Genomic DNA, 16,129 nt, shown 5'->3' with positions numbered 1-16,129 from the left:
ACAAATGTACATTGACGAATCCAAAAAAGACTTCTTGAGGTCCCATGTAGATCTGACACTAGCTTTGTACTACTTTTGCTTTCCTAAACAGTGATAAATATTTGAACACTCCAGAACTTCACTTTGTCAGAAAATGTAGGTGTGTTTTTTTTAGCTAAATCACATTATCTACCATGATATATCCTGATTCATTTTCTGACGGCGCCGGTGGTTGAGTGGTAAGCGTGACCGGCACTCATTTCAGTTGGCCTGGGTTCAATTCCAGCTGAGGTCATTGAGATGAGGTGAAAAAATCTGTGGTCAGGCCTTCCTTCGAAAGGGAAGTTAAGCCGTTGGTCCCCGGTCCATGAAATTGGTGGATCGATATCTAGTCCAGGTAGTGGAATCACCTCTCTGGCGTCGATAAAGAAGAAGTATATCCAACTTCTATACTCTACTAACAAAAATATCCTCTTCCCGTGATACTTGTGGAGTGCGCAGTAGTATATACGGCCTCTAGCAAAAGCAAGTATCGGACTAACAATTTCTTCCCTTTCCTTCCGCGATATACGTTCGGGTCTGGCCGGCGCCGGTATTATCAGAAACACTTTAGGATTAGGATTAGTTGCACGGTGAAAGATAATTCGCTAATCCCAAGCATAATTATCTACTGATTGCCCTGTGCAACTTCAGCTAGTCCCGATCGATAACGGAGTAGCAGCCAGGGGTGGTCGAACAAGCTCAAGCTCAAGCTCATGATATATCCTGATTCATTTTCCTACCTACTAAAGGGCGAACACGAAATTATTGCGACACCGAAAATGTCATGCCAATTTTCTTATAATGTTTAAAATCAAACCAAAATTTTAGGGTAGTTTTATACATATATTTATTTAAAAAATTTAAGGAAAAGTTAATCGATGGAGCTTTGAGTGTAAAATTGAACGCATTTTCGCTTGATGCCCTCCATCAAAGTTGTTCAGGAGTAGAACCACCCACCTTCCACTACAGCCCTGGAATGATACACCAACCCATACAGTCCATTTCGTTATCAACCATCATCATCAGCGGGATCGTCATCGTGTCGTCAGGGTAGTACTATCAGCAGTGTCAGCCGTTATCGTGGTAGTGCTGCACGATCGACGGACATGTGGTGGTAACCCACGATCATCACCAATGCTAGAGCGGGAGATCGTCAAAACGAGAGATCGCCCGAATCCAGAAAACATCGCAGGCTATACTGCATAGCTTCGGACTGACCTACGTGTGAAGGTGCAGTCCAGTGTCTTTCCAATCACCGATGAAAACGGTCCACTGGACCACGCTAAAGTTTTATATGTTTAGATTAAGTTCAATAAATGCATGTTAGATGGTTTAAGTAAAATAAATTGTTTTATGTGGAGTGTAACTATTGTAACCCGCGTGTGCTTTATTGATCGTATGATGGCCTACGTGCACAGGAGGATTGATATCAATTAGGCAGTTAATCCGATCGCCAATCGTCAAGCAGTTTAGCTTCAAGCCCGTTGCACATCCCGGCGGCTACTATCTGCCTGTACTAGATCTAAAGGTGGGTTTCTATTGCTTTTCGGTGTTGGCCAGGACCAGGGAGCCTACAGTGTCATCCGGTACCAGTTTCTCAGTTTTTTCCATTTTCTTAACATGTCCTTCTCGTCTTTGACTGTCTTCTTGCTCTTCCGAAGTTCCCGCTTCATCATTGCCCAGTACTGCTCCACCGGGCGCAGCTCTGGACAGTTTGGCGGATTCATGTCCTTTGGAACAAAATGGACAGAATTGGCCTCATACCACTCCAGGACACTTTTAGAATAGTGGCATGATGCCAAATCTGGCCAAAATAGCGGAGCTTCGTTGTGCTGCTGCAAGAACGGCAAAATGCGCTTCTCGAGGCACTCGGATTTGTAGATCTCGCCATTTACTGTGACCTTTGTCACGAAAGGCTCACTCCTCAGTCCGCAAGAGCAGATGGCCTGCCAAATGAGATATTTGGAGGCGAGCTTCGACATTTTCTTCTTCTTAAATTTGTTGTCCACATAGAACTTGCTCTTGCCGGTGAAAAACTCCAACCCCGGAATTTGCTTAAAATCGGCTTTTATATACGTTTCGTCGTCCATCACACAGCAGCCATATTTTGTCAGCATCTTCTCGTAGAGCTTCCGTGCCCGAGTTTTAGCCGTCGATTGTTGCCGCTCATCGTGGTTTGGGAAGTTCTGTACCTTGTATGTATGTAGTCCAACTCTCTTCTTTGCATTCTGGACGTAGCTCTGCGACATGCCGATCTTTTTAGCCAAATCACGGCTTGAGACGTTGGGATTTGCTTTAATCATCCGTTTCACTTTTCCCTCCGTCTTTTTGTTCTCCGGTCCCGGTTTTCTTCCAGCTCCTTTGCCGTGGTCCAACGTCAACCGCTCCTGGAACCGCTTAATCACTCTGGAGACGGTGAATGTTCAACATTTTTCCCAACTGCCGGTACGACAGGTCAGGAAATTCCAGGTATTTGGAAAGAATTTGTTCTCTCGACTCGCGTTGGTTCACCTCCATTTTCGTTGAATCAAAAACACGACTTCGAGTTTGACAGCATGTAAACAATACACATCAATGAGAAAGTGTGCAAAATTTGGTTGATTTTTACCCAATGGTAAAAAAGTTATGCCCTGTTGAATGTGTCGCAATAATTTCGTTTTCGCCCTTTAACTCCAATCCTAACCTGCGACATTTGTGGAAGGTGCAGAAAATTCATCGGTCATAATATTCACAAGTGTTGAACTAACATTCCTTCAGTCGTGTGGTTAAAAAACATTTTTTTTTTCAACGAATACAGTATTTTTTTTATTAAAAACATAATATTTGTTCTTCAATAACACGTCAATGAATATTGGAGAAGAAGCCCTGGTTAGCCGTACGACGCAACTTAGTCACGATGCTCTCACAAGAGCGCTGGACGGCACTAACGTCTATCTTCCGGATACAATTCCGGATCCTGGTGGTAAATTGCTTCGTAACCTTGGTCCGCCAATTATTTTTGTACACTAGGGCACTGAGGGAGCCGAAAAAATCCTCAATGGGACGGCACTGGGGATTCGGATTCCTTTCTTTCGGCACGTACGGTATTTTTTTCTGCTCAAGATACTCCAGCGTCTTATTAGCGTAATGTGAAGACGTCTTGTCCGGCCAGAAGACGTACTTTAAATCCGCATGATGCTCCTTTAAGAACGGTAGAATTGATGGCCAGGCCGCTCCGCTTGAACCACGGCTTTGAAATCCCCTGTCCAATATGGCGATGTTCAGTATAACTTTTTTTTTTTTCAAATTTATGCTTAAACTTATATTTTACTTCGGTGGGTGTTGCCAACTTGTCGCTGGAAAAGGAGCTATCCTTTTCTGAAATGTGGGTCTTCTAGAGCGGAAAGTAACTTTCGTCGTCCAGCACGAACGACGTCCCGCGGTTGTTCTTCGTCATCCACCGGCACTGCGATTTCACGATCGCTATCTGCTCGTCCATGTACTCGAGGGACCGAGTTTTCTTCCGGCAAATGGTATCCTCTATCTTGAGGGTTCGGTGAATCAAGGTATGGTAGCAGTGATATTTTCGGCCGGCGTCACGCAAACTCGTTCCGTCTTTGTTGTCGAACAGTTTTTTCAACACTTCCTTCTTCTTCTTCGTCATTATCTTCGCCGGACGGTCGTTACCGGCCTTCCGCTCCATGCTCAGGGATGCCAGGATCTGGTAAACTGTACTCACGGGCACGTTTTTGTCTCGAAAGTGGTCTACCGTAAACTTTTATCCGCGATGACCATGCTTTTCGTAAAACCGCACAACACACTCGCAGAGTGCTTGCTGTTATAACGCCATCTTTGATTGAACTGACAGCACCCGAGCGAAAAGAAACACGCCATCCATTTCTAGGGAGACCAATGGCAATTCTCTTGGAGTGAAAAACATTTACGCCCTTTTTTTACTTACAGAAAGGTATTGCAATCATTCTCATTTGTTATTGAACACCCGTTATCATTCAATTCGTTCCATATGCAATTTCAACAGGCTTTGATCAATCATGGGAAACTCACGGTTGGTCATCTAAGCTAAGCTAAGACTTCATTAATATACAAGGGGATTGTTTGAACAGATTGAAACGATGCACGAGAATTATTTTCAATTTGAATTTGAGTTCATAAAAGGTACATTAAATGACGAAATCATTGCCGATAGATGCTGAATATGTTTAGAATATGGTCTTAACTTTGTTTTGATGATTTTGTTAGAAGGAATAATCTTATTGTACGTTACTGAACAAAGTCTAATTTGATCAAACTTACCCCGGTGCTCAAAGATACTCCATTTTATGGTAATAACATAACCTTTCAATATGAGAAAGGCAAGAATGCGCCAAATCATATCATATGCACGTACACGGCTCACAGAAACGAGGCTTGCTACTCCGTGCATTGAGTTTTTGGTGACGTCAGAGAAATCGTTGAGATAAACAAAATAAACAATATTGAAGCTCTTACGGTGGAAAAAATAATGTGTAATGAATTCTTGGTGTAAATTACGTCATAATTACACTAGACACTGTAGATATTCAGTGCATATAAGTGATTATATTATCGAAAAGTGGGAATTTGGCTGCAGCTATAGAAAGCGTATCTAACTGTAATATTGTATTCCCAGCAAAGATTTTGAACATCGGGATAGCTTCCTTGTGATCTACCAGGTGCCGATCATCCGTTAGCATCACAGAATATATGAATTTCATCTAATTGTTTTCGCCGACGATTTTTACGACGCCCGCTCGTCAAATGTTTACACTCTAACGAGTTAGCCTTGTATATGTAAGCCGTGTGCACGTACACATACCTATGTACACACATAGTCATTCTTTCATCTGGACGAACTGGTATATAAAACTCGGCCCTCCGGGGACAGGTATCACGAATAAACTATTTTGTTCAAACAAATCGGAAATATCAAGAAAACGGTTGCATTTAGCAAACTGATTACAAAGAATTACAAATAATTTAAAAATCAGAACATATTACGCTTGCGGTGATGGTTACCACAACATCGAGAATGTTGTCTGGACGTGCGCCGAATATTATTGGATTATTGGGTATTGGATTCCCTTCTTGCACAAAAAAGATCATCCAACGTTCCGGTTCATGATGTAATGGCAAGCCGAAATCTCCCCTAAATATCCTTCATCGAAACAATCAATATCCAAATTTAGCCCCTCCTTTTCTCTTTTTTCTCGTTTTTAAAAGCCCCTGTCGTGACTTAATGGTAGCGACTCGGAGCAGAGCGCCACTACGTGATCGCCTTTATTCTCACTACTGTGCCTGCATCATCCGAAATTGAAGCCGAAAACGGCCTGAAGATCTGACCCATTTTAAAAGAATTCGAGGGAGTCCACCGGACGTTCCGTTGCATGCCGCCCAAGATTAGTGAGGTCGACGATTACCCATTGGCCACAAACTGTTAGCTTGATTTTCTTAATTTCTCTGCCATCTTCGTTCACTATCTCTCTCTCACCCCTACCATTTGCTATTGTTACCCCGTTGCTGAAATAAAACCCCCTAAAACTGTATTTTTCTAGCAAATAGGCCTCTCTTATAAAAGCAAATCTGCTGCTCTATTTTTTCCATAACATTTTTCCAAATAAAAGAGCGAATATATATTTCTAGTAGAGTAGAGTGGGTTCAAAGAAGTCAGCTTTATTTTTTATTTTCTTTTTTTTTTGACGAGCTTGTGCGAAGGTATTTTTGCACAAGTTTTAACAAACAAGCACTCGTTGTAAAGTTTATACATCTGGCAACGTTTTGGCAATAGTGCTTTGATGCATGGCTCAACATTTTTCACGCTAAATCCAATAAGGCGAAGATACTTTTTTCGATGTTTTTAAAATCTGGGGATACGATAGGTTACTATGTTTGAGCATGAATACAACAAATTGTTTAAAAATTAATAACAAATAATTAATGCAACCCATTCACGTCATTCCGGTAAGAAAATGAGAACGTGACAAATGATGTAAAAAATCATGAAACCGCGGAAGAAAATGTCGAAACACATGTTTTTCAGCAACTGCGTCTGGTTTTGTACTTGTAAATGACTTCTTCAGTGCACTCGTCGTCGTCATAGTGTGGAATTGATGTTGTGCATTCCGGCTAACGTGGTTGCTTAGCTGTGTGGCGATCACGTTTGCGCTTCAGGGCATTGGATTTCATTTACTTCTCTTTTTCGATCATATTTTTTAGAATATGTACTGCAACAACACCTTAAATTATTATGTTGTTATCTCACGCGAAATATCTAACCTACAGTATGCCAAGTGTATGTTTCATGTTGATGTCCGTATTTTTCCAAAAACAAATATGTCGAAAAACCAACACAATACTCGTTCAGCATTAATTTTCGCGTATAAAACATTCAGCATTAATTTTCGCATATAAAAACTCACTTGACATTTTTACATTGATAAAATGTACTGTGCTGAGGATAAAAGACAGTGCATTTTCGCAGAACAAAACGCGAAAACATAAACGACGCCGTAACTATTACAGATGATCCACGGTAACAGCCGAAATGACAGCCATCAACGATGTTCTCTACCGTGTATCTAATTCACGCAACATGAGCAATCTCTGCTATAACATAGCAAAGATAATGCCCTATACCTATTTGACCCCATTCTACCCACCCCTTCCACTCCCGAGTCTGAATCCAATTCCAAGTTTATCGAACTATGGTATATTCCAAGCTCAAGATAGTCGAACAATTGTTCCTTGTATTTAATATAGACTAAAAATGGTTTCTTAGTTTTAAATGTAAAGTTTTCAAAGAAATATTGTAACCCTCTCATTTTGAGAAACCTAAAATTTTAAATGAAAAATTGGCACCTTCAAGCTTCCAATAAACAAAATTTTCGAAGGCATACGAAAAGTTTTACTTCTGGAAATATTTTTATTCAAAGTTGGGCCATCTTTGTAGAGCCCAAGTTCGATTTCTTATTACATTAACATTCTCCATTCGCAAAATTAATTAAATTCTTTATTTTTTAATAAGATAATATTTGCATAATATATTTTTCAGTTTATAGAGCTCCAAAAATTCCTTACATATTCTGCTCAGACTTGATTTCAATGCAAACAAGGTATTTCGAGGTATGCTTTTTGAGCAAAGTTTGTTGAAAAATACATAGATAATCGTTATTCAAGAGGATCTCTACACCTGCGGAAAATACCTTTCATATCGCAGACATGTGCTAAATTTCGTCAAAAACGATTAGAATAGTACATATTCGATAACAGATTTAGCTCGGGATTGTTCTGGTGCAACTGAGGTACAACTACACGATCGGTTTCTAGATACACCTGATAAAGCAATCCACAGATACATGTAGCAATAATGTTATGTGGTGTAAGAATTCGGTTAGCCCACTCTATTCCTTCTTTGGTGACCCTGATACATAAAACTCCCTCTGCACAGACCACGCTGTGCACCTATGACAATCCAACTGTCACTTATCAGGTTTGAGAATAATCTACTATTATGGAATACCTGCGCGGAAACCATCAAAACAAAAACATCAACTACAACCAAACCAAACATCCACACTTTATCACCCAAAGCAAAATCAGAAACAATTGTTCAACTAGCAAAGAAAAATATGTCGAAATTTGCATCGAAATACCCTATTTGGCAGGTAATTTGCACCTGTGGAAAGCAAAGCAAAAAATTCGTCACAAAAGTCTCCATCATCGATGGCACTAACAAAACGGAATGTTGCCAAAAACGTCTCTTTGTCACTTTTGAAGCAACACAAAAACCACCACCAGACCAAATTTAGCTTTATATCACTTTTATTTTATTTTATTTTATTTTATTTATAATCTGACCTAGTTGGTCTTAATGAATATGGGGATGGGGCAAAGCCAATTTGAGTGAAACATTAACTCTTCTCAAATTGGCATAAAAACTCCGTATCTTTTCAATTGAATACACAATACAGAACTTAACAATAATAACTTAACAATAAATATAAAAAAAATGTAACAAAACAGGCTAATACAAAAAAGTAAACAAAATAAAAAATATAAAAGAAAAGCAGCAAATAAAACAAAGTGAAGTCGGAAAGTGAGTGCAGTATCCGAAGTGACTCCAAGGTCACACACTTGTCGTACACGCTCAAGATGTTGATCTCCAATACAGTAGTCGTACGAAATTGGCTTGTGCTTGCGATGATACGATATTACACTGCACTTATGAATACTAATTGTAAGCGAGTTTAAGGAGCACCAGTCATTGAAAGTGTCCAACAGCTGTTGTAAAGCTAAGCAATCCCTGATGCACTTGACGATCATGTATAATTTAACGTCAACAGCGTAGAATATACGACAACCCGGTGGTAATACCGTGGCTAGATCATTGATAAAGAGTGTAAATAAGAGTGGGCCCAAGTTACTTCCTTGGGGAACACCCGAGTTGTTCGTAAAAGGGGTAGAGCACACATCCAATTTTTACTACAAGTGTTCGATCTCTCAAATATGATTCGAGCCAACGGATCATATCAAGAGATACTCCTAATAACTTCAGCCGTTCCAAAAGTATTGCGTGATCAACTCTGTCAAATGCTGATTTCAAGTCGGTATATACAGTGTCAACCTGAGCACCAGCGTCCATATTATGTAAGCAGAATGACACGAATTGAGCGAGATTCGTGGAGATTGATCTTTTTGGGATGAATCCGTGTTGATCAGGGGAAATGTAGTTTTGGCAGGATGCAGAGAACACTTCGTCCATTATGATCCCAAAAACTTTGGAGCAGGCACACAACGATGTAATACCTCTGTAATTTTTAACATTTCGCCGATCTCCTTTTTTGAATACAGGAAACATAATTGATCTTTTCCAGCTGGAAGGATAACGCCTGAAAGAACTGTTGAATAAAGTTGTCAACGGTAAAATAAGCACATCCGCGCATTACTTGAGAACACATGAAGGTATGCCGGCAAGACCAGGAGTGACTGAATATTTTAGCTTGTTGATTGCTGCAATAACCTGCCGATCTGTAACAGGGAAACTTCTCAAAGGACAAATATTTAATAGAGTGTCTCTACAAGCGTGCGCAAGTTGATCAGCAGATGAAATTGTTTCATTGAATGTGCTTTTAAAGTGAGTAGCGAATAGATCACACTTCTCCGAGGCCAGATTGGCAGTCTGCTCCTTCAAAAACATGTCAGTAGGTGAGCCGTTCTCCTTCCGCTTGGAGTTCACGAATTTCCAAAACTGCCAAAACTACGTGTAATAGAAATCTGTTTGATCATGATAAAGTGAGAACTCAGGTGGACCAAGGCGAGAATAAAAATGCAAATTAGGAAGGAAGTGAATTAAAAGGACAAAAAGGTACCTGATACGACTGTACAAGCTCTAATGGGTGACACGACGAGAATTTTTCCAAACTGTATCCAATTATTGACTCAAATAATACAAACTATGGTTAATACACGAATAGATCTTTACTACATATTTAGACTTCATTCGATAAATGCAAGACAATTGATAGTGCATTTACTAATGTTGTAATAATTTCGTGTTCACCCTTTATTATAAGTTTCAACCTGACATGGCGGAAGTACACGCTCGTAAAAAGTTACTCAAAAATGAGTTTAATCCCACCCATTTCCAGATAAAGTGGAACAACCCTTAAATTGAGTAATTCCGGAGTTACTCAAATTTGAGTAAGCCAGCATGAACCAAAAACTGAGTAATTATTACTCGGTTTTTGAGTACAATATTATCTACACTAAACCCAAAAGTGCTTCACTAGTACTCAGATTTTGAGTTCAACATTGCTCAAATTTTGAGTTCAGTACAAATTTAACAAAACCAAAAATTAAGTAATTATTACGCAGACTTTGAGTTGAACATTACTCAAATTTTGGGTTCAGTAGAACTTCAACAAAACCAAAAATTGATCGATTTTTACTCATATTATGAGCAGAAGCTTACCCAATTTTTGAGTAGACAACAAAGCCAGTTGTAATTCCTCAGTTTTTGGGTAGAATATTACCCAATTTATGAGTGCAATATTTCATTAAAACCCAGTAAAGTTCAGCCGGAAATGAGCCGGAATTCCAGCTGTTTCCAGTCAGTATTCCGGCTCCAGTGACACAACCGATTCTAGTTAGAATAGGTTGTGTCACTGGAGCCGGAATACTGACTGGAGCCAGCCGGAATTCCGGCTCATTTCTGACTGAACTTTACTGAGAAACATCCGGATTATGACTTGCAATTCTGAATGGTTTCTGTAAGAAGAAATGCAACAACCGATTCCTATTTAAATTGGTTCATGATCGATTGTTGCATTTGAACTGGAACTAAACCGGTTTACATCCAGTGAAGAAATTGGCCGTCAAAATTTTGTTTTGGATACAACACAATGCAGTCTTTCTTTTCTTATGGAATATTTTTACAATAATAATTAAAGAAACTTCTGTTTATTAAATTTTATGGTTTTTAGTAAGTATTGTATAAAAAAGTTGTCCTTTTATTTGTTGTCAATACGTGCGCGGGAAACTTCAATAAAAGTTTGGACGAGTCTATTCACAGTTGTCCTCTGACTGTGCGGAATTATATTATATATGGCACATGCCAGAAAGTCCCAAAACATTCTAAAATTAGGTGGCACCTCCACTCCGAGAACTGCGTAGCATTTGAATAAAATTTCCACTGCATGAATAGAATTGTTAGTCTCGAATATAACTTTTTTCTCACAAATGACGGCATAATTTCCTCTTTTCATCGGGCTTGCTACGCACACCATGTGTAGTTTGGAATCAGTTGCGGGGGATGCAACGTATGTATCTAAGCACTCCTAATGATGATATAAAATCATTACATCTAACCTTATGTATATTATATTGCATTTACCCCAATCCAACGAATTAAAATTGAAGCCGAATGTTCTTCGCCTACAGTTGGACAGCCTACCAGCGTTCTTTTTTGTCCGCGAATTGGCATATGAGAAATTATTCTCAAGCATCCTCGAATGTGATCTGTGAATAGTTTTACAAATTTAAAATTTTATGACAGACCTTTGGGCTAAATTAAAAAAAATTATATCTCACCATCTTCTACTCTAGAGAATCTGGACGGTGAATAAGATAGACACTGAGAGAAGACATCCTCGATTTTGAGACCTTCTGTTCTGTTAGGATACAATCTCTCAAACATTTGACGAATCTAGAAAAAGTGATATGATATAAATATTCATATGTTCCGTGAATACCATAAAGTGAAATAGTAAATAATAAAAAATAAACATGTTACCACCAATCCTTCATATGAACACAGGTGTGGAAACATATCCAAGATATCATTAACGGGTTTCTTTTCTTTTAATAACAGTTTGAGGACTGGAAAGCATCGGTCCATTTCATCACAAATATGTTCTGCTACTGATGCCGATGCAAGCATTACTCGGAGCAATTGAGCCCGCTCTACAAGTTCAGTTGAAACGGACTCTTCTACAGGCATAGTTCCTCGATTATATTTATGTTTTCCTGCAGGTAGCTGTTTGATGACATTCCGGATGCGATGAAATATCATGCCAGTATGAGCACCCTTTTCCTTGCCTCCGTTGCGCCAAAAGAAAAATGACTAGCATGAAAATAATTATAATTATATTAGAGAAATTAAATAAGCATAGAATAACAAACCTCATCAGGAGCAGTTGGTGTGACTCGCATATTACTAAGTTGTGGAAATAATTTTACGATTTGAACAGCTGCCGCATGCTGTTGATCAACAGAAGGATACCTGCGCATTTAGAGATCATTGGTTCGTTACTCCGAAAAAGACCAAAAAGATTCCGTGAAAGATTAAGTTCTAAATTTCTTAAAAAAAATCTAAATGGTAAAAGTATGAACGGTATTTGATTCGTAATTCTTTGCATGCTGGGACACATCTATTATTTTCTGAAGAAAATCGGTCAGTTTATTACTGTTTTAAAAGTCTGTAAATGTCTGGACCAGGCATACGCAGAACTTTTTTTTAATCACCGATATCATACTTTTTGATCTGCCTCTCGTTTCTTCTGCTGCAAAATTTGTGCATTGGACGTATTCGGTCTATCCACTCATTGAATATTTACTAGAAGTATATGCTAGAAAATGCATGAAAATTCTCGACAAACATATGATTACGGCCTAAAAGCCAACTGTCAAAATCCACTTTGAATGGAAATTCCGGACAAACCGTTACACGCCAATCACAGATGTTGGTAGTAAACGAAAGAGAAAAGTTTTCTCTTTCATAAACTGTTGTGAGCTGTGTTCGACTAGTAACGGTTTGTCTGGAATTTCCATTCAAAGTGGATTTTGACGGTTGGCTTTTAGGCCGTAATCATAAGTTCGTCGAGAATTACAGCAAAAGAGACGGGAATGAAAGTATGCTAATTCTGCATATTTTTGTTTCTCAGTGCAGCAAATCTGTCCACAGTCTGTAAATCTGGCATCGCTGTTGCTCGATTCAACGACATTGCGGCTTAGTTAGACCCTTTGGTCGATTTACGATTGAACTGTATATGTAAACAAATAAACACGCTCGCTATAAACAGAAATTGTATACCTTTAAATTCTGTTGGTTTAAATGTTTAAGTTATTATAATTCGTCGTCGTCGGTCGTCTTTATAATTTTGTGCCGGAACATGACGAATTACTTTTTCTAAGTACCACCGTCAAAGACGCATGTACGTTCTTATGCCGAAGTTTATAAATCGAACCAGATTGAAGATGTGTAAAGAATGGTCAATATTGAAATCAGGATGCGAAGAACTGATAACTATGTGGTTTCCTCTAGCAGTTTGTACTGTGTTTCATACATTTCTTTATATTTATAATCAGAAGTGAAGTTGTTTGGCCGTGCTTCATTACTATGCATACTTCATAGTTTCATAGGCTCAATGAAGTAATAATGCATGATACTGATTGACTACGATGTTTTTTGAAATAGAAGCTTCACAACGAAAGGCATTGCTTTTCTCTGCTCATAGACAGTGTTAGATCACCTGCATATTTGCTCGAAGGACTACAAAGGGCCGATTTCTTCATTCTCGCCTAACGTCTTAACCAGGTTTAAACGTACTGGTGAACCCGGTTTAAAATTTAAGCGAGGATAAAGAAATTGGCCGTAAGCCCTATAAAAATGTATAGGCATTGCGCATTTCGCCGCAAGGTTGCTCTAGCGGAGAGACTCGTGCGGTTCAATGTAAACAATTCATTCTATCACACTTTAAGGAGTGTTCATAGTTTGATGCACTAGTAGAGTAACAAATAAAACTTTCTACTTGCCTTTGACCGTCCATTATTTGAGTCTCCATTTGCTTGCATGCGACTCGTGTAAGATGATTTAAACCGTCCTTATCTGGTACGATCCCTTGATCCAAAATTGGATACAAAATTTTCATTCGGAATTTTGCGTCATCTTCGAATGTCGAACGGTTAATCTGAAAACGTTAAATATGTATAGTACGACAAGCGCTTACAGTAATTATAGTAGAAAGTTTACCAAATTTTGAACATTAGTGGAAGTCTCATCAATTTTATCTTTGGTCGGATTAGCTTCAGAACTATAGTTTTTTATTATGTTAAGAATTGTTAGACGGGATCCTTTTTCGATTATCCCCATTTCAACTAGGTCGGCATCGTTGAGCAGAACTAGGTTCTGATCGTTTATTTTTTGGGCTGAAAAGAGCGAATAAGTATATATAAAGGTTTAAAGTGACATCTCAAGTTGTTTGCACCAATGTTGCTTTAGAATCTTCTTCGCAACGAAGCACGGTGAATATGAATCAGCTGCATTCGTCCCATATCGTTCTTCGCTCTTATATTCAAGTTGCTGTTGATATTCACCCACGAATGAAGCCGACGGCCAATCCGTGTTCATCCGAATGCTTTATCCATACGTTCTTACCTTGCTACTCATCGAGCGACCAAATGAACTGCACGAGGAAGCTATGACGTGAATGACGAATAAACGAATCAGCAAACCATTCCTCACCATAGCGATGATCGTTTACAACTGTTGGCGAAGATGACTACAATTTCATCTTCGCAGAATGATGACTGGCGAAGAAATATATTTGTATTCTGATGCGTTGTACTGTTCGGAACAAGCTAATGCGCATGAGGTATGAGACAAATAAAATGAGGATGAAGTTTTGATTTTAATCTGCGCATGGTGATATACCATAGTCATTTAATCTATTGCTGATATTTTGCTAGTATCACGACGAAATCGTTCAATCAGCAGGACTGTTTAAAAATAACATATCTTAAGCAGTAAAATGAACAGTTTTTAGTGGGTGAAATATGGATAACGCAAATATTATTTTTTGCTCCCCCATGCGGGAGACTTGACGAAGAGTGTTGTTAAAAATAAAAATCATGCAAATAAAGGCATAAGAAAAAAGGAACTGTAATTATTTTTTTTTTTCAATATTGTCGAGATCCTTAGATACCAATAAAAATATAAAAAGGTTGCATTTCATGAAGTTAGATTTTTTAAATGCATTTCCTTTTAGGGATTAACTATACAGCATACATTGCATGCGCACACGTCTTAAATTCAGCCATAAGGCTAACTGCTAACTTTGTTAACTAGTACTATAAAGATAGATTCTCGACAAACATATGATTACGGCCTAAAAGCCAACTGTCAAAATCCACTTTGAATGGAAATTCCGGACAAACCGTTACGCGCCAATCATAGATGTTTATTGTAACCGAAAGAGAAGTTTTCTCTTTCATAAACTGTTGTAAACTGTGTTCGGCTAGTAACGGTTTGTCCGGAATTTCCATTCAAAGTGGATTTTGACAGTTGGCTTTTAGGCCGTAATCATATGTTTGTCGAGGATTGATGTTTAGAGTGAGTTTTTTTGTGACGTGGTTTTCATTAACAGCAGGTACAAAAATTTTGTATCTTTCTTCAGCCTATTACACAGTGGTCGGAAACGCCAAAAACGTAAACTTAATTCACTAGAGGCCAAACCATCGAATATATCACAGGGTGTCTTTGGAGGAATTGTTCGTATGAATATTCCCACAATCTGATAACAATTGAAATTAGGCATGGCTTACTATGATCGAACTAAAACAATTAACTTTTTATATTGATGAGGTATAAAGTTGGTGTCTTCGACAAATTTGGAAATGCTCGCAGTGAAGAATTTTGTTGAAGAACTTGAGCTTGTAGGACTAAAGGTTATCGATTTATAAGGCGTTTTCTATGGCAAGTTGTAATTGAATATCTAGTTTTTTTTAATATAACTTTTTTAATTGTAATTTTTCGTGCAAACAATGTTCGAGACAAATGTGTAGGTATCAAAACTACATAATATTGTCAAAAACTGTATGTAAAAATACTCATTCGTTTCAAAGTTATTGAAGATTTTGACATTTATTTACACCAACTTCAACTACGTATAAGAAAGAAAGACGCAAACCAAAATGCACGAACAGGCACTTTTTTCACTGTCTAAACTATGCACAATAAAGGTAAGAAGGTTTGGTGCGTGGCACTCTACAACCCTATGAACAAAGTAAGCTTACTTTTTTTTTTTATGATTTCAATTTTTATTAGATTGTGGGGAATATTCATGCGAACAATTCCTCCAAAGACACCCTGTGATATATTCGATGGTTTGGCATCTAATGAATTAAGTTCACATTTTTGGCGTTTCCGTGTATTGCCACTTGGTTAAGTCTTCCCATAAAATCTTGGCCATGTCTCCCCAACGTTTCTTCATTGAATGCAAATTTTAGTAGTAACTATTCCAATATTCCGATTTATGTAAAATCATTTCACTACTTCATAAGTAATAACATGATATGAGTTCCATAAAAAATAATTTACTCGAATAAATACACAAAGTTTGATTTAAAAAATACATCATTGAACGCAAATTAATTGATTACAGAATATTTTCTATGATGAAAGGATTTTCCATTTCAAACTTTAAAAAAAACCTTGAGGGATCGAAACAAGTATAAAAAGATTTTTTTAAATTTAAGTGCCAAATAGAATACGTTACAGCCAATTGTAGAATCTTACGCCAAGTCTCCCTATGTTCCC

At 38.2% G+C, this 16,129-nt stretch overlaps 1 protein-coding gene across 1 annotated transcript; it reads right to left on the bottom strand.

Moving 5' to 3' along the window:
- Positions 1-10,857: 10,857 nt before the first annotated feature.
- Positions 10,858-11,823, bottom strand: LOC131679800 (uncharacterized). The gene is made up of 4 exons (XM_058960545.1): positions 11,716-11,823; positions 11,327-11,656; positions 11,125-11,239; positions 10,858-11,052 (listed from the first exon to the last, which is right to left on the bottom strand). The coding sequence occupies exons 1-4, from the start codon at positions 11,821-11,823 to the stop codon at positions 10,913-10,915; spliced, it is 693 nt and encodes a 230-aa protein (XP_058816528.1). The 3' UTR covers positions 10,858-10,912.
- Between the last annotated feature and the right edge of the window lie 4,306 nt (positions 11,824-16,129).

This window comes from Topomyia yanbarensis, chromosome 2 (genome assembly GCF_030247195.1).
Source record: "Topomyia yanbarensis strain Yona2022 chromosome 2, ASM3024719v1, whole genome shotgun sequence".
Lineage (NCBI taxonomy): Eukaryota > Metazoa > Arthropoda > Insecta > Diptera > Culicidae > Topomyia > Topomyia yanbarensis.
This window is presented reverse-complemented; position numbering and strand designations above follow the sequence as displayed.